This window comes from Python bivittatus, unplaced genomic scaffold, assembly GCF_059951505.1.
Source record: "Python bivittatus isolate LINGU-HERP-01145 unplaced genomic scaffold, Pbiv_v1 ctg000320_np1212, whole genome shotgun sequence".
NCBI classification, from domain to species: Eukaryota; Metazoa; Chordata; class Lepidosauria; order Squamata; family Pythonidae; genus Python; species Python bivittatus.
The window spans coordinates 4249518-4269440 of record NW_028277052.1 but is presented as its reverse complement, the minus strand read 5'-3'; the positions used below and the strand labels follow the sequence as shown (position 1 = coordinate 4269440).

At 41.3% G+C, this 19923-nt stretch overlaps 1 protein-coding gene across 1 annotated transcript in view; it reads right to left on the bottom strand.

Moving 5' to 3' along the window:
• GRIK4 (glutamate ionotropic receptor kainate type subunit 4) overlaps positions 1 to 19923 on the bottom strand; it is a 194179-nt gene that overhangs the window by 103531 nt on the left and 70725 nt on the right. The window contains exon 3 of the mRNA XM_015891537.3: positions 8773 to 8937. Coding sequence (XP_015747023.1) covers positions 8773 to 8937 — 165 coding nt within the window. The remainder of the gene's footprint in view (positions 1 to 8772; positions 8938 to 19923) is intronic.

Below are 19923 nucleotides of genomic sequence, written 5' to 3'. Positions count from 1 at the left end.
AGAGAATCAGCCAGCAGAAGAGGAAAGAAATGTTACTCGTGTTCTCAAGTGAACTTATAAGCAAGAACATCAAAATTGCCTTGCAGCACTGAAGCCGTGACTCATAATTTATCATCCTGTGACACAGAGTAGTGTGAGAGATTAAGGTATCACAGAGTCATCCCCATAACACCCATGATGGAAGGACTCTTCACCTTTGAGTCTTTCCTCAGTTGCACTCCAATACTTCAACCACTAGGGCAAAAATCCAGGAAGGCACTAGAGGTCTTCTCCACCACTTGGTGCTCTTCTGGGCATTTGCAGTCTAGTTATGGTAGCCCTGTGCCAACCAACAGCCAACTTTATGGATATAAAACTTTTCTCAGCTGTACTTGTATCATGGTTGTGATCCATCTCATGGACTAACTTAACTTGATCAGAAGCAAGCATCAGACATGGAGCACTCCGAAGACTTTCTAGTTTTAAAAATCAGTTAAAGATGCTTTGCATGAACATCACATGTTCTGCTTCTGAGCAACAGCATCAACCTTCTCCTTTCCCTCTCTCTCTGCTTTATTCTCACAACAGCCCTGTGTGGTAAACAGAACATTATTTTTTTTCTTTCTTTCTTTTCTTCCTCTTCCTCCCAACTCTAAATTTTTCTGGAGTCATCCTGCCATGTTTCTAAACAATTTACACTGCATTTAATTTATTATTTAACTGATTTTTATGCTGCCCAATTTAGAGATTTGGGACAGCATACATCATAATAGAAGAGGCAGTCTGAAACTGCCACAGTTAAAATGCAATTGAAAACGCACATGGGCATACACACGCAGGCTTTTGCCTTCACGACAATACACTTACACAGGTCAGCCAAGGACCTGACAACTTCATTCATGCAAAGGCCAATCTTGGTTGGTGTTAGCTAGATTGTTAGGTTTGTGTGTCTGTGAGAGAGACGTAAAGTGCTGTACAAACCTAGCCTGTTAAGCTGATGATTTAATGCACAATTAGGAAACGGCTTAATCTGGGAACCAGGTTACATTTGTTCTGTGAGTGCAGTGATCTATTATCTCCCAAAGCTGAGTCCTCCAGGGAATTTGTGATCCAGGCTGCTAAAAAAGCAGGATCAGTGGTGGCTATAGTATATGGAGTGGAGCAAACTGATGGGGTTAAGGCACCCGCCCCTGTGCTAAGTAGGAAGAACTGGTAAGGAGACACTGAGAATATATCTGTAGCAAGTCAGTTCTCCCTTGCTTTCTCCCTCCATGTTCTTTATGCGTTCACAGAGCTGATATCCCACCTTGGGTTGAAGGAAACCGTAGAGTGCTTACAAAGCCAACAGCAGCAGCAACAAATCAGTAAAGAAAAAGAAGAAATTCACACTGGAATACTTTATCCTGCGATTTCACTCTCTTTTGAAAAAGTTGCTGCTGTCTTGACATACATTATGGAGAAGTCACTGAAGAAAAAGTGAGGTATGTGTTGTCAAGAGGTTTGGACTTAACCTAACGGTTACTTTCAGGTTCCCCTTCTCCCTGAATCCTGAATGCATAATGTAACGCTGTGAGGATGGAGCAAGGAGCACGACTCTGGAGGGTTTCTCTTGTTCTGCCTGTTAAGTCATCCTGCCTGCTTTCTCCTTTCACGTAACAGGGAGAAGAACGCCAGTCTAATGGAGGAATCATGGAAACTGCAGGAGCTTCCGCCAAATCTCTCCTATTAGGAAAAACAAAGATACTCAATGCGCAAGGTGATGATTGTTGAAGAAATCACTCCTACGCTGCTTTTCTTTGTTTTCTTCTTATTTGCTTGCAGCTTTAAAGGAGTCATTTTCAAATGGCCACAATAACTACCTTACCAAAAATATTGATATTGAAGCATAAAGCTAATCCTGGGGCATGCCGTGGTGAAATAACAAGGGGGCCCGTTACCAACTATTGGAACTGGTACTTCAAATTCAGATCCATTAACAATGTTTTCGTTTTAGTTTGGATTCTCCAAACACGGCTCAGACAGAAGCTGATGATCCCTATGTTTGCAGCTAGAGGGACACTCCCCACTCTGCCTTGGATTCATCCTATTCTCCTTTCTCTTGCACACATATACTAATAGCAATGATCTCCTCAAATTCAGTCTTTCTGGAAATCTATGTTCTCTCCCTAGTCGGATGCCTCAATGTCTTTTAGACATGATGAAAGTGGAGAGGTAGTTACTCACTGACTACATCATATTTCATCCTGATGGGAACTGAAGTCCAGCAGCTATGTCTACCTTGGATTCTACCTGGTACAATTTTCTGCAAAGAGCCCAGAACGACACCCCTAACAAACTCCTCTCAGCCCTCCAAGGTAGACCAGCCTAGGAAGCCAAAGTCACTCAAGTTAATACTACTTTCATTATAAGGTTATAATAACAGAATCTTGCAAGTCTGAATGTGTTTCCGCCCCTCCCTCCCTGTATCTTCATGAGAACTAGGGAGAGTCTTGTCTGAGACGCTTTCTCAAATTCCATTTCTGCCCTGGACTCAGATTTCTTTTATCTGGCTGTTGTCTTGGTTATGGCTCTTCCTCTTGTTCCTCAAGGTTATTCCTTCTTCCCATTACATCTCCTCTTGCTGCACCTCTTGAGAGACTTTTGAGAGGATTAGAGGTAGAAATTAACTCATTTGTGTGGAATTCCTCCCTCACTTTCCTCTTCTCAGGGACTAAAGAGGTTTTGAGAGGAGTTTCTCCTTCTTCCACGCATCTCTCTATCAGAGATGAGAGATTAACTTGCACACCTAATTTGGTTCCTAGCCCTCTCCTAAGGAGCAACCAACTCAGAGCCCAACACTGTCCTTCCTGTGCGTGGTGAGATCTCGGAGTAGCAATTTGTCCACCACCTCATGCTCCCACCCATCCTATTATGTCTCAATAAGCAGGGAAGACTAGCTAAATCTTTTGAAATGTTCTGTCGTCATTGCAAATGAGTGCCAGAAATCTCCCCATTCATTTTGTCCAATGAACTGCCTCCAGGTTCTTAGAACAGAGAGAAACTCATTGAAGAAGATTCATGATGCAAGAAACCACAGGAGACAGTTTGGTGTCGGGTGGGGGGCCCCAGCTTCTCTCTGGACCTCCTGAGGAAACTTGGCTGTCAGACAAAGCTACAACTAAACAATCCAGAATGCCTTCTATCAACAGATTTAGGAAGACAAACTTACGAAGAAGGCAAACTTTGCCTATAATTGCTAAGACCATCCCCATCTTCTTTTTCAAAAAAAAAAAAAAAATGTGTTCAATCATTTCAGATTAATTTACAGATGCTTTAAAAAAAACCAATAATATCATTGCCTTTTTTTTAGGTTTGGAAATAAGATGTTGCTGAGCCAATTTAGGAAGAAAAGCTAGGTCTAAACTGTCTTAAAAATATATCAGTGAAAGCCAGTTTTGACTGAAGACAAATTAAAAAAAAATTAAAAATAGCTTGGACATTATATATTTATAGCTGAGTCAATTATAATTCAGAATTGGAAATTTTCAGCAGCTGCATTTGCTGTTCGGATTTTATAGGCATTTGGGTTTTTTGTTTTTTTTAAACTGTCCAATTAGCCAGTCAAATACTATTCCTACCCTTTAAGCATTAATTTATTAGAGCAATCACAAAGAGGCAAGAAAGAGATTTATGTTAATTGCAAAAATGTTGAGATTCAGAGGTCCTCCAGAAGATTTCAAAGCCTGGTTCCTTCAAGAAGATTTACAATGGATTGCATCACTCTTTAAGAGAAACTCTTCCTCCAAAGTCAAACGGCTTTCACACTTTGTGCTATGCCAGAATATTGTTTGGGCTCACTATGATGTGGGATCCCAGCCACTATGCTGGTTTATGGCTTAGTCTTCTTTGTGAAGCTACCGACTATACCTAACTCGGGAATTGTACTTAAACCATATGATCACTCAGTGCAGTGTGTGAATCCTTGGATCAATGACTCCAGGGCAACAGTGACTTACTTGCATTCATGGTTATTTCACCTCTATTTTGATGCCTTTGAGTCAATTTTGACTCCTGGTGTCTTCCTGGACAAGTCCCTTTTCTTGGCAAGGTTTTTTGGAAGTGGTTTGCCATTGCCTCCTTCCTAGGGCTGAGAGAGAGAGACTGGCCCAAGGCCACCCAGCTGGCTTTGTGCCCAAAGCAGGACTGGAACTCACAGTCTCCTGGTTTCTAGCCCAGTGCCTTAACCAGCACACCAAACACATACATTACTTGAACTGTTAGCTGATCAGCATTTCAACCCTTCCTGAAATTGAGGTTTATTTGTTACCACAAAATGGTTCAAAGGGAGTCTGGAATCTTGCTGCAAAGGCAGAATTAACATGTTATGTCAAGTTAAAATACTTTGAAAACTGTGTATTGACTAAATATGATATCTCCAGCATTTTGGAATAGATAATTTCATGTTTCTTTGCCTATCCATCTATCAATCAAAGTGTACTTTTTTCCTCTCTCTCCATGAATCATCTTTCACAATTTAAAATGAAGGGGGGAGAGAGGAGAGGAAAAAGCAAATGCATGAAGAAAAACAGGAGCGAGTGGACGAAGGGTGGGACTGGCAAGCATTCCCATCATCCTTATTAAAATGTGACAGTGGCATTAAACAGCTATCTGAAAGGCTTGCAGCCATTAGCGAAAGCACAAAATGGCTTTATCGTGTGTCATAACAAGCAGTTGTACACTGCCATGGAGAACAGCCAGAGAACTAGCAAATCCTTAAAAGTCATGAGGCTCATCTCTTAAATGAGTAGGGCGTGGGTAAGAGGGAAGAAGCAGTTGATGTAGGATCTTCTTTGTCTCTTGAATTCTCTTCTCCTCAGTATGGGGGAATATTTAAGCTGCCATTCCAAACTGGGTAGGTATGAGAAAGTACAATTCACCTGGCATTTCCAAACCTCCAAACCCCACTGTTGAAGGCTGTGAAAAATTCTTGTTCTGTGGTCCAAACTGGCCAACTTGGAATTGGCTAAAGTTTGAAATCCTGCAGTTGTCACTAGAGGCTGAATCTGAAATGTTGAGATCTTTGTCCCATCAACTGTGGCCCTCCATGACCTCTCTGTGTTGATTTCAGTTAAGAATGATTATCTGTTACCTAGCTCAAATTGCTCTTGAAAACAACTTCTACTTTAGAGGGACAGAGCAAGATCTACAGGATTAAGCATTCAGTTTTTGACAGCAGCCAATCATGTGCCTTATAAATACACATTTTTTTCTATGATGTTTCTGATTGTTAGCCATTCAGAGCCTTCAGGAATGAACAGCACACAAATATTGTAAATAAATATGAAGTTAATGACTAACCTCTGTTGGATAGCCCACCATCAGACCTTCAGAAGAATTATAGCGCCTGTAAACATAAGCTGCATTCACATATTGTACTAAGCCATGTTCTTCTTAAATATAGTTTATAATTGGCTGAATGCATACAACTTGTTAAGTTAAGGGCTAACCTATTAACCTGGCCATTGAACTACAGGGTTAAATCGACATGGGACATCCTCAGCTGACACATCCCATTTTTAAAGCATTTGGTGGAGGTAGAAGACGCTGCAAAAAGGCTGTTAATGAATCTGACTGGCTATTAATCTGGGGCATCCTTGTATTCACCCTAGAATCCTCGACTGGTTAAATTGTCTTCTGTAAAGGGGAACATGGTGGTGGGGTGAATAAAACAACAGCTGGAAACAGTAAGCAAAGAAATGTAATTCAGAGAACTGAAAGAAGCCTTTGAGTTCTACAGAAGCTTCCCCCAAATGTCTTGAGAAATGTTTCACGTAGCTCTGTTCATTTAGCCATTAAGGTGATAGCTCTTGACAGATCTTTCTCCTGTGAATCTGTTTAATCCTTACATTTTGGCTGTGCACCAGGTCATATATTTTACCACCACTACCAATCCTGGAAGTTCACTTTAAAAGCAATAGGGATGCTGAGATTCATAGGGTGTATATGCATTAAGATCTGCTAAATCCTGAAAAAAAAAATGAAAAGAAAAAAGGGGGTTATTCTAAAAAGAAAAAAAAATAGTCACTGTCTTAACAGGTGGAAAGTTGTGTTTATGGTATGTTAATTGAGAAATGCTGTATATTCCTCCTAGCCACACTTGGCCCCTGCTTTTCTGGTAGGAGCTGGGAGTCTAGGAGGAACTCCAAATTGTGCACCAGTTCTGTCAGGGGCCGTGCAACTCCATCTAATCATGAAAGATCTCTGGATGGCCCCCAAATCCTCAGCAACTCAGTCTTGCTTGGATTGAGCCCAAGCTTGTTGGACTACTGAGATGTGGTGTACATGGGGCTGCCCTTGAAGACCACTTGTAAATTGAAGCTGGTCCAGAATGCAGCAGTCCAAGTAATGATGGGTGCAACACCACTACTCCATGAGTTCTGTTGATCACCAGTGGGCTTCTGAATGCAAACCAAGATATATCTGTGCTTGTAAAGCCCTTCATAACTCAAATCCTCAATATTTGTAGAATTGTCTGCCTCCAGTTACCTGTACCTAGCCTATAAGATCTAACAGGGTTGGCAGTTCTGGGTCCCATCAATTAAACTTTGTCACCTTTTGGGACTCACCTTTTGCCTTCTCTGTGACAGTTCCTGCCCTATGGATCAGCCTTCACCTGAAATTCAGGTGGCCCTAACTCTGCTGGCCCTAAAGACTGACTCTTCCCCTTGGTGCTGGTTCAGGATAGTACATGAGCTTGTTACAACCATATGAATTGTGTGTCTGGCTGTATGCTTTATTTTCTTGTTTTATCATTTTCCTTTGTATTTGATGTTTTCAACCCTTGTTAGCTGCTCAGAGTAACCTGGTGAGCAGGCAGCCATATAACCTGAATAAGTAAATAAATCTCTCCTTGAATGCACAAGAGGGGAACATTAAAAAAAAATCAAACTGACCTCATAAGAGAAGAAAAACAATCTTGCTGATTGAATATGCACATCTCAAGGGATAAATAATCTACGTTTTCATGGTAGAGAATAGGGGGCATGTTCACTCTTGTTTACCCATGCGATTTTCATTTTTTGTTCCTGTTTGAGCAGCCTAGGCAATGAATGACTGGTTTCCATAGGCAAGAAAGAACAGGGGTGCTCCTTATAATATTTCCCATCACCCCTTTGTTTCTCAAGCTTTCAGTAACAGTATGTCTATGTTTACAACTTATAGCAAAACCACGGATGTCTTAACTATGAGCTTTGCCAGCAAAAGTATCATTTCAAGAGCTAAACAGGTTGAAGTTCGTGGACAGCATCGTTCTGCGTTCCCTGCACAATTTCCCAACCTGATGCCCTTCAGAAGTGCTTGCAGATAGAGAGTGACACGGATATTTAATTTCTATACTCTGTGTCATTCTATCCATATGGGAAGATACGGTAGCTAATAACAACAACAAATAGACAAATAAACATTAATTAAAATAGACACCTGTGAAATTCATAACGAGAAACAATCCAGAAGAAAGATCAACTCTTTTGCTAAGGGTGGTGTGAAAGGAGGCCAAGGGAGACTAGACTGCAACACCCCAAATTCCTGGTTGGCATGGCCATTCTGTCCAACATGGGCTGGGCTGGACGTCCCAAATTTGATTCCTTCTCTAAGCATTGACTCAGTTTAAAAACAGAAAGCCAGGGTGGTGCTAACCAATGAGTTTCTGAGCCTTAGTTACTAACTAAGAATAATTAAGCTTCCAGGAGGCTCAGAAACTCACTGGTTAGCATCATGGAATGTATTTAAACAGATCCCTTCCAAACCCAACAGCTGCATTTACACCAAGCTTATACTTGTTTGTCTTTTATTTGGCATCAATCCATGTTCTGCAAATACATTTCCTCTACTGTTCAGGATCTCAGTACTGTTTGGACCCAGAAAAGAGATTAATTTGGTAATCAATGAAGTGTTTAGACCACTACCACAGGCATCTGCTACAAGCCATGATGATCTTATATGTTTCATGGCATCGTTGCACAATGTCTTTGCATGATGACATCATGGCACACTTGATGTAATTTGGTCCTGTTGCTTTTCCTGTGGACATCCACAATGGAGTCACTAAATGGGCTTAGCCTTACATCTAAGGTTATAATGATTGTAAGGTTGTAAGGGTAAAATGAAAGAACGGGAGAATTATGGATAATACGTTGAGCTTCTTGATGGAATGGCAGGCTAAAAATATTAACAGAAACAATAATAATAGGACATCCCTAAAGAACTAGAGAACACACAGGAGATTAGAGAAAGGGAAATGCCATGTTCACCAGCTCTATCCACCTATCAATATCATTAGAAATTAAGCACTGCTCACAACCCCAGCCCCCACAAGCCTTGCTATGCTGTCTCATTGTTGGGGTGTTCCTGGGAGGGATAAGCAAAGAACTTCGGGAGTGTATGCCAAGAGTTTACATTCCCAACAGGGTCATCCAAGCCATGATGGTCATCCTGGCTGCCCAGCTAAACCAAGCAGGCCCCTCTATTGGGCAGCAGGAATACAGGAAGAGATACATTCACTTTAGTGACAACAGCAAAGGCATCGATTCATACTGTGCAGGAGAAGGCAATGGTAAACCACTCCTGTATTTTTACCAAGAAAACCACATGGATAGAAAATATTTTTTTAAAACATGGCAGACCTAAAGGGTCAGGCTAGGGACAGACTGACATGGAGAAAATCTGCCTATGTGGTCGCTAAGAGTCAACATCAACTTGATGGCACATAATCAATTCATCAATCAATCACAACCCCAACTCTGGAGACGTACGTACTGGTCTCGGCTGTTTCATATTCACTATCTCTCAGCAGCTCGAAAATGTCCACCTCCACTTTGGCTTTTCCTGCTCTCTCGGGGGCTCGATTTATCTGGTTCTTGGCCAGCGTGATGGAGAGCCGTTCACCTCTGCTACATTCCATTGGGTCATCCAAAATGGCGGCTGCAAAACCAGACAGAAAGTTTAGCCAGTCAAGGGGTGGTGTTAATTCAGATCAAAACTGAGGCACGTACAGCCAAATCATAAAATTCCAAACTTCAGGGTAGGAAAGTAAGTCATTTTCACTGCACAGTCTAGAAGACCATTTTAGGGACAGGACGTACCAAAGAGTTATGTTCTACACTCCCATTCGTGCACTGCAGTAAACAAAGAAGAAATACTGTATATTTTGCTTGGTTTCAGAATGTTTGTCAAAATGAAATTTAACATTAATCTCACTATTCAGCAGTGAGCTAGGAAGAGTTCTGCAGTATCATTACACCAGCCTTGTGAATAAAAGATGCTGTTCTTCCTTGTCTATTCAAGTTTAACCAGAGAAGATGGTCAGAAAAGGTACATGAATTATTCTTTTTGTATTTCATGTTTGCTCAAGACCTTTTCTCTTCCCCCTTCATTCTAGCAGTGATTATGGCTGATTAGCCCTGTCTGCATGAAGGTAGCCAGTGGTGTGAAAAGGGAATAATTCTGCACCAGCTAGTGATGGTCATTTCTGCTTCTGTTTTTCGTTTTGGGGTGGGGGGATGGTCTTTTAAAAAGGTAATGTTTGTCTGAAATCATGAAACTGCTGCTGAAATTTGCTGATATATCACAAACTGCATGGACTGTCCAGGTCCAAGACAGATTTCTTTCCTGGCCCTACCTGAAGATGCAGTGAACTGAATTTGGCACCACCTGCTAACAAAGCAGATACCTCAAAACCCAGACAGCATCCTTCTTCTGCAGTCTGAGATAAACACTCATGTTTTGCTTTTTTTTCTGTAAGTCTCTAGGAATTCCTCAAAAAGCAACTGCATTGGTAGCTTTTCCAGAAATCACATTGCATATCTCTGAAGAATATAAGAATAATTTACATAATCACAGTGCCAATCATTCAGCAAACCTCTCCCCCTCCCCATTATGTTTCTTCTCTATCTATTACAGTGAGATGGAATCTGAAGGAAAGGTTCAATTGAACTTACCCATCCATCCATTAATTACTTTTTTCATACACTTTTTGAATTCCCACAATTCCCAAGACTAGACAAAAATAAGGTTGGGTAGTTTTAGATTCCTAGCCTGTCATGGGAATATGAGTTAGTCGTTGAGCATTGTATGTCATGTTTTGTTTGTCTGGGTTTAGGGTTTACCATTATGAGGAAATGCCTGCTCAGAAGAGCAGGGAAGGGAAAATGAACTCCAATCTCCTCTTCCAAATATCTTTTTTTACTTCATTGTGGATATAAAATCTTGGCTGCAAAAATCTGGATAACAACACAATGTCAGAATTTTGCAACCCAAACCTAGTAGCCTTCTACATCAAACTGTTCAATGACAAAACTTAACACATTACTTGACTTTCTAAGAGTAACGGAGGAGTGAAACCCAGAGGTCTACCTTGGCAGTTTGCTGGCAAATTAAATAATGTGTACACCCTCTTGATCCAAGCTGTGGAGATTTACAGTGCGCTGCAACACATAATGCCAGCTCTGCTGCTTGAAAGCTACATTTCATAGCTAACTGACTTTCCAAACTTTTATTAAAACAGTCAGAGCAGGAATGAGCAACTGGAGATGCCATCTGGGTCTCTTCCAGATGTTTGCTGAAGACCTGCTTATAGAATGGAGAGGACAAAAGGGCAGAGTTTGTTCACCAAAGTACTGGTGGAACACTTAAGTGGAGTAGATGAAGGGATGGAGAGCTGAAATCCATGTTGAAGGAAGCCTCATGTGCCTGCTGGATGTGACCCTAGGTTCTGCCCGATTGCTCCTCCACTGATATCCATCTAGATATCACCAAAGAATTCCACGTGAAAGAATAAGCACAACAAAAGTGGTGTTCATCTTTAGCCTTAGTGGACCTTTCACACAGGCATATATAGAACTTCCTTTAAATTGAACAGTATCCATAAGGACAAACTAAGAGAAGGTGATACAAATGAGACAGGTAACATGCATGCTGATTCCTGAGCAGCCATTCATGAACATCCAAGCTCCCAAACTTGGCTCTCAAATAACAGAAGGCTGGATGAAGGGGTCACCAGCGTGCTGGCACAGCATTCAGAACAGTCCCCCCTCCCTCCCCCCCCCCAAATTCACAGCTATCTAACAGCTCATAATGAGAAGTTGTCAATCCCACTCTAATACACGCACAGCTTCCATGGAAATTGGGCAATTTAAAAACAAAAGGCAGAGGGAAAATGTTGTATTGTACAAGCCTACAACAGAAACCACTTTATAGCAGGGAAGGAAGAGCTGGGAACAGTGGCATCTGCAGAAAACCATGATGGTGCCCATGATGATCCAATCACACCAATGCTGCCATTCCATACCAATTAAGCTGTTGGATATGTGTCATTCACCCACTGCCTGCCCGTGGATATTCATCAATGGCAAATTTGAGTAATTCTTTCCTCCAGCTTCATAACTTCTATGGGATTTGAATTTGTGTTCTTGAAATAAACCCTGTGCATTAAAGGTTGGCTGAAAGCAGCCTTCTGACTCCCCACCCCCACCCCCCAGAAGTTCTCTTCCCCTGCAAAAGAGGCCTTCATTTTCCTACCTTGGTCTCAGCATAACTGAGAATACCACTAGCATTTCTCTTGGTAGTCTACTGGTGAGGTCATGATTCTTGGATACCAGAACAACAAGCACATGCTGTTTCTGATGAGAGATCATTCCATCATTCAGAAGTAGGGTTGTGCAGCTACTCAGATCCAAAGCAGAAAAGGTGGTTTGGAGGTGGCGTGGAGAAGTTTCTTGTACCAAGCTTTGCCTTTTCCTGGGCTAGCAAGGTTGCTGTGCCCCAAGCCTAAAAAAAGGCAAAGCTTCTTTAAGAAGCCACCAAAAAGTCCAGCATGTGCCCCTGTGCTCCCTCTGTGCCACCTTTCCCACTACAGATGTTATCTGCTTGCCAAGATAACTGTTAAAGTAAACCATCTTCATTGGCACAAGGTGAAGTTAGGGTTACAGTTATGGTTAGACTTCCTTGAGGTCTATAGTAACATTTCATGGGATGTGTGGGTTTTTGCTGGATTGTTACGATTAGTGGTAGTCTCAAGTACCTCAAACTAGGGTTAAGATTGGGCCTCCTTTAAGATTGGGCCTCCTTTGAACCACCATTGGTGGTTCAGTTTGGAACCAACCAGGAAGAAACCAGTCAGGGTTTATTGATCAATCTATCTAGTCCTGAATCTTCCCTATATATTCCTTTCTCTTCTTTTTGTCAATTCCTACAGTGTTTGGGTCTTTGGGTTCTTGGGAGCATTATCAGTTTACATTGTTGCTGCTGATTTCCAATCAATGTTTACGATAACCCCATTATTTGAAAATGATGACAAATCATGTTCCTGTGTGCTCAGCTTGATAGTGCAATCAAGTTCAATTAGTTTTTCTTTGAGTTAAAATTGCCACCTTGTGTTCTAGAACTTCTTCCCATTTAGTTCCAACTCTCCCAAAATGACCCCCCTTGCATTACATACAAAGCCTGATTTCTAGACTTTTAAGAAGGTCCTTAACGTGCTTCTTACTAAACCTTCTCTTTCATTATTCTCCATAGAGTTATATTAAAGTAAAGCTAGGAATAGGAATTGTTTATATTGATTATTATATCATGTTAGGAAATCTTACCTTGTTTATTGTGTCACTGTGATACTGATTTATATTATATATATTTTGATTAACCTGTACTGTCCTTAATATACACGCACACTCCTGCTATTTACTAGTCTGATTACCTGGAAATGCCTACAATAACACCCCATTATTTGAAAATTTCTTTTCCCCAGTTGAAAAACAACAACAGCAACAGCAACAACAGCTACAAGGGGAGGGAAATCCCTAGGATCATAGTTTATTAGCCAGGGAATCTTCATGTTGTCTGAGAGACAAATCTTCAGTTAAATCAAGACATTCACCCATACAGGAGCCCCCCTCCCACAAAACAGGAGGCAGCCATGTAAATATATTAATACAAGGATACCATGCCCCCCCCCCATATCAGCATCTCTCTGTCATCATCTCTTTTTATGAAATAGGATAAGTAGAAGAAAATACAGCTTTTTTTCTAGCATAACACCATGGCAGAATCCACCAAATATTTCCTATTGCGGTCCTATTACATGCATTTTCCAACAATCCCTAACAATATATATGCATTTCACATGAATAGCAAAATCCTTACTCTCCTAATAATATTTGAAACCTGTACATCCTTGCTAAATTTTAGGGGCTCACCCTTAATAATTGGGGTGAAGGGGACAGAAGTTGGAGGAGAATATCACAATTAAATTAGCTTTTCATATTCATGGGGGGCTGAGGACTCCCAAGTGGCCATATTATGGACAAGGCAAGGCAGGGGTCATGGAAATTTTCTTCATTTTTCAATGTAGGAGGAGAGCTGTGTTAGTCTGTGGTGGCCAAAAATTAGGAGGAGTCTGATAGCACCTTCTCCAACTTGTTTTATTAAAAGGCATATGTTTGGGTTGCTTTTCAGTGATGATCCCTGATTGATCAACTTTTAAGGGTCCATGGAGCTCCCACCCCAAAATGTCAGGACATGATGCTGTCAGTTTCCACCATCATGGTCAGAAGAAGGTTGGAAAGCAAAGGGTTCATAGTTTGGGCTTAGTGCATTATGTGAACCCAGACCCCGCAATTTATAAGCTATGGTTTATAGTTGATTGTAATGGGAAGAAGGAGTAACCTTGAGGAACAGGAGAAAGAACCACAACCAAGACAACAGTCAGACAAAAGAACTTTGAGTCTGAGGCAGAAATATAATTTGAGAAATCATCTCAGGCTTGATGCTCCCTATTTCTGACAAAGATAAAGGGAGGGAAGGGGGAAGTACATTGAGAATTGCAAGATTCTGTTACTGTAACCTTATAATAAAAGTAGTATTGGCATTCATAACTTGGTTTCCTAGTCTGGTCTGCCTCAAAGGACTGATTGTCATTGAAATAGGAAACACATCCAATTATGGCTGTTTCCATAAATCTTACTTAGACTGCAGTTTAGTGCAATGTCTGGACTTAGTCAACCAGTTCAACAGGTTTTGAAGATATTCATAGAGTTTCAGAAGATGGATAATCAAGTGTGTGTCAGAGAGAAGACTCCCAGCATGTCCTCACAACAACCACCCAGAAGTTCAGTTACTACCATCCTCACTATGGCAGATCCCCGGATGCATTGGGACACCTAGAATTTCCAACCACTACAGCTGCATCTTGACTTGGGTCAATTCTTTGCATTTCTATCTAAATGGATTTAAGGATGGGGGAAATGTGTGGATAGCTGCCACAAAGCTGCCAGGCGTTTAGCAAGTTGACATTCAAAAAGAGAGGGATAGCCTTTACGAATCAAGAGTTGGGAAGGCTTCCAATCAATTCTCACTATCCCCCCTCTGCCTTTAAAGGACTTCCTGTACATTTTCCTGGCCTGATTACAATTTGGGACTGGAATGACTGTGGAAAAGAGAGGACATCACAGATGTCCTTTTGCTAGTAAATCAATAATTTGATTAAACCCTGGGCATGAAACGCTTGTGGTTTCAATTGGCAAGAGAATAACACCTGAACACTATATTTAGAGACTGGCTTGTAAATCAGGGAAGGAGATGGAAGAGACATGGAGCAGCAGAATGGATGATATCACTTTAGAGGAGAGAGAGCAGTTTGGAGAATTTCACCAGGAAAATAGCCTGGATTGCAGACTCACAACTGAAACTTCTTCTGGATGGAGGCCTGTGACTTGTTCCTCTCCAAAGTAAAACCAAAAGATTGGATGTTGGAAACACATTTCAAGCACACCACATTTGTTACTATGCTTTAAAAGAGGAGAAAGGAGAGAGGCGAAGGCCAAAGGGTTGTGCTACTCTTTGTAACGTTAAATCAATGGTGTACCCTCATCATACAGATGAATTAGAGCAGTGTTGTCCAAACTTGGCCACTTTAAGATGAGTGGATTTCATGCTGGCTGGAGAATTCTGGGAGTTGAAGTCCACTCATCTTAAAATGGCCAAGTTTGGACAACACTGAATTAGAGGAAAAATAAGTCGCCTGCTGATAACTTATTGTTAAAGACACAGGACCTCAGTTTTTTACAGTAGTTGCCTTCCTCATGGGCTCCAGGGGAGTAATTCATCTACATAGGCACTTCTATTGGAGGAGCTTATTCTGCTCTTCCTTCCAGGACAATAGAGGATTGGGTAGTAGGCTTAGTCAAGTAGACTAAGTCAAGGCCACCCATCTTACAACATAGTCCAACAGAGGACAATCTCCTGTGAACTAAAACACACTGTCAGCTTACCAAAAACACAGCCCAGAATGCTTTGCAATGATTTGATACCAAAGGTATCAAACAAACAAGGTATCAAACAAACCAGACCTTTTAAACTGACAATAAAATGCTTGGAAAACATCTTCTAGAACAAGTGAGGGATCCAGAACATAGGACAAAACTCTTTCAGTTCTTCCATGGGAAGGCAGAGATGGGAGAAACAACCTCATTTCCATAAAATAATTAAGTTTCTTGTTTCTTATTCCTTAGGTATGAAATAGAAAAGGGGTGGGGTTTGAATCATGATGTTGCATCCACCATCTTGCTGGGGCTGACCCCTGAACCCATCCTCCCACAGACACCACTGGTTCCTCTCGAAAAAAATGCAGGCTTATTCTTCCAGTTCACAGCAAAGGTAGCACATTTTTATCCTGTATTAATCCAACCTGTAAATCACCATAGGTAATGAGATTGAACTGTGCTCTATTTATCATTATCCCCAGCAGACTAAAAGGGTAATGGAATGTTTTGAAAAGCTGTTTTTTCATATTTTACATCTGGGGAATACTTTGTCGAAGCTCGCATAATAGCAGCATAATTAGAAAGTAACTAAAGTCTTTATTGAAATTCACTTTTTTCTATTTTTGTCAGTAAAGTGTGGGGACTTAAATAAGTCTTGAAACCATTCAGGTTTATTGGAAAGCCTTTGAAACGCATAAGCTACACAATGGCTTCACAGCCTTGTTCGCCTTAGTTACTGAAATAAACAAACAAAAAACACCCTTTTGATTTTCTGGCCTTCTCTATTATGGAACATCAGTTGGCAAAGTATTCATTAGATTGGAATTCCCTTCATCATGGCTGCGCACCTGTGCAGTAATGACACATTTATGTGAGTTGTTCATGGTAAACGGTTTGGTAAGGCTGTTCAAATGCCTGAAATCTAATCATCTCCTCCCTTTTTATCCTAAAATTGGATGCAAAGCCTCTTCTTTGCATCCTGATAACTAAGGCCAAGGCTGATCAGTGAGAAAATTAAGTGAGAAACTCTCTGTGATTGCCTACAAATTAGGAAGCACAGTCTTTAGCCATCTAGCTAATTCTAGAGAAAATCAGACTCGCTTTCAAATCTGCTTTTTTAGGATTTTTAGTGGCAGAACCATTATTACTTTTTTAATCAGCTGTTATTGTCTCTGTTGAGTTATATCCTTTGTTTAAGATACATTGGCATGTAAGGTTTATTGGCCTTGTGCTGTCTCTGCATTTGTTGTACTCTATGGAAGGATGCAATGTACATTTTCTTAAGTGCATAAAAGCTAGATTATAGCACTCTTTTACAAGCTTAGAATAGAGGGCTGGCACATACATTAGGGACATCAAAGTATTGATTATCCTGTCAGGTTTTCAAGCAACACTATGCCATCTTCTCAGTGCTGACTGTACCCAATGACTTTGCATCGTAACGCTTTCTCTGCAGTTCTGGCATTTGTATTGGTTCCTGTGGTCTTCTGAGAAAAATCCAACGCGCTTGTCATGACCCACTAAGACCTAAACAGCTTGGTTCCAGTCTATCAGGGAGACTGGCCCCACTGTTTTTGTACCATTGAGAGGTGTCTACCAGATCCAAAGCTTTGATCAAGATTAAAAATGAGCATTGTGATGTAACCGCCACCCTTTTGTTACACATGTGCAAGTTCCCATGCAGAATAGGTTAAGCTTGCCCTGTGACACAGCAGTACGTTACCTCATTTGCCCCAACGTGACCCTCCTGCCCCAGTCGTTGTAAACTTTAAGATAGATGGAGCCTGGACAAATCCCTGCAGTTATCCTGGCAGGTTTTTCAGAAGTGTTTTGCCACTGCCTCCTTCCTAGGCTGAGAGAGGGTGACTGGCCCAAAGTCACCCAGCTGGCTTCATGTGGGTGAACTCACAGTCTCCTGGTTTCTAGCCTCATGTCTTAACCACTACACCAAAGTGGCTCTCAGTAACAGCATGTGTCAGAAGAATTGATGCTGAAAGTTGCTCAGGTTCAGTTGTTCAACTGATTAAGGACCATGGACAGCAACTACAAAATGACAAAAGGGGTTCTGGCCTCAAGCTGCTGCCGTTAGTTTCCAAGGATTCTTGGTTCTGGGCCATGAAACTATATTCTGTGCCTGACTATCCCTGTTAACCTACATCAGCTGGACAATTTAAACACTGAACTGGAAAACTAGAAGACCATCTGACACTCGGAACAATAATCCAGCAGATCTAGATTATTCCTGGAGAAGAGGAGGTTCAACCTCAATTAGCCAACCACAGAGATTAGATAACAAAGATAAAATGGTCACAAGATATTGCTCTAAATCACTCTAGCTCAGGAAGAAGGTTACGAACAAATGCATACTATCTCCATAGTAAGTCTTTTTCATGGAAGGCCTGTCCTGCCTTCCCACTGTCTCCCTTTCCAATTATTCAGTGACACTTGACTGTGAGTCATGCTTCTCTTCCCAATCCTAGATGACCCAACGAAATGAAATCTAATCAACACTGAATGTATTAAATGCATTTAATGCATGTGGATTTCTCCCTCCAACACAAATGCGCCTTTACTTGGACTGAGTTAAGGAAGTTTGTAAGGCGTGCTTATTTCTGTGCATTTCCCCTCTGCTGGAAGAAGTCTCAGCCCTTCAGGCTGTCAATTCAGTAAACTGTGAGGAATTTGCAAAGTCCCTCATTATGAGGCTGTCAAGTGGAACTCCAGTAGAGAAGCAGAAGGGTTTCTGTTTCTGTAGTGCAATGGAGCCTGCTGCCAGTTGATTTAAAAATACAAATCCCCCAAAGAACAGGTCAAGGGAACAGGGGAAATTGCACTGAAGAAATAAAAAAAAGGGGGGGGGCGTTACCAAAGTTTTAACTTCTTTCCTGCCCAAACAGACTCAGTATTGTTGGGCTGAGTATGTTGGTCTGTTCTTACTGGTTTTTAGGACAAGACCTGACAAAAGCATTTAAATGGATTGGGTTCTCTCCCCCCGCCCTTTGAAAAAAAAAAAGAAGCTGAAGAGAGAAAGAATTAGGGTGAGAGAGATGAGATGGGAGTGCAAAGAGAAATGGGTAAACAGTCCGGAGCTTTGCAATCCCATTCTATGTAAATAATAGAATTCATTTTTCCTTCTCTTAATCACTGTTTTGTGTGCTACATGCACATATATGCACACACACACACACATTTCAAATTGCCTTGGAAGGAGGATAATGGGTACCAGCTTTCTACTGATGCCCAGAAATACACTGGAAAAAATGGTATGCTATAGACAGGGTTTGTTCCTACTCAAAATGTCATTTGCTTGCCAAAAGCTTATCTTTCTCTCCAGGTGAAAATGGCCCATAAGCCTGTCCAAATAATTATGTTGCCAGGTAACTACTTGCCCTTCCTTCCTCGGGGCCTTTTGTGTTCTCAGCTGTAGTGGGTCTCTCTTTGTCTGGACTACAGAGGTGCACTACTTCCTCCCAGCAACTCAGAAGTACCTGCCATGGCTCTATGACCTTCATGGGCCACCTGATCTTGGAGTGGATGGTTAAACTTTGCTCACGCAGGATGGCCGTTTTGGGAGCCGGTCAAAAGAAGAGCAGGAACAGGATCCATGAGTTGTGGCTGGCCTGAGCTGATTGACTGAACAAATCAACCAAGCAACTAAAAACGAGGACTTTGATGTTGCAAAGAAAGAGAAGGACAGTCCAGCTGTCATGATGACATGAAGTGCCTGGAGGATCTCTTTACATCATACACCCATAATAATTTTCCAACTGAATTCATTGGTTTGCCACTCAGGACTACAAATCTTTCATAAGGTAGCAGTTAATGCCTTTATAATAAAATCCCCATGGTCAGGCAGCTTTGTTGGGGGATAAGGATAGTAGGAAGTGTGATCTTTTCAATCAAAGACAGTTAAAAAGAAATGGCAGAAACCGGAACACCTCCCAACCTGCCCCTAGCAACAGCAAGGATGTTGCAAAGAGACAACAGATGGCATTTATACACAGCTTGTTATCCACAAATGATATTTAAAAATTACAAGAGAAGGCAGGGGGTCAGAGTGATCAATGAATAGACAGGGAGAAATGCGAGACCAAGTTGACTGGTAGCAGTGAGGTCACCATGATTGTACTTTCAGATTCAGTGATATGAGTCCTGGATACTTAAAATATCCATGTTTAATATGATTTCTTTTGCAAACCAATTTTAATCTGAGTTGAAGAAATGTTTACTCTTATATTCCACCCTTAGTGGCTGGTGGCCAAGGTGTGTCAAATATGAGACCAGAAAGGATTGTATCCTCCATCTGCTTCTCCAGAGACTGATGGCTACCTTACAAAGTAGACTTTGGAAAATACATCCTCTCAAGGCAACCACAATGTCAGTAGGAGCTAAGCTGAGTAGTGGAAAGAAGCGGGTTTCGGGGCTTACTGGTGAAGACAAGTTTTCAATCCAAATTGGTGTGGGTATAAATTGCCTTCTCGGCCTGTATATAAATTCTCCCAGTTCTTTAGGAAGGAAAAATAGCTCAGAGGGTTTCTGAACCAATCTGTTTTCAGCAAGGATGAACTTGGCAGCCCCTAATAATCAAAAACAGCTCCTCCACGTGCTATGGAAGACTGGAGAATGGCAGAGCAGTAAGATATCACACATTACT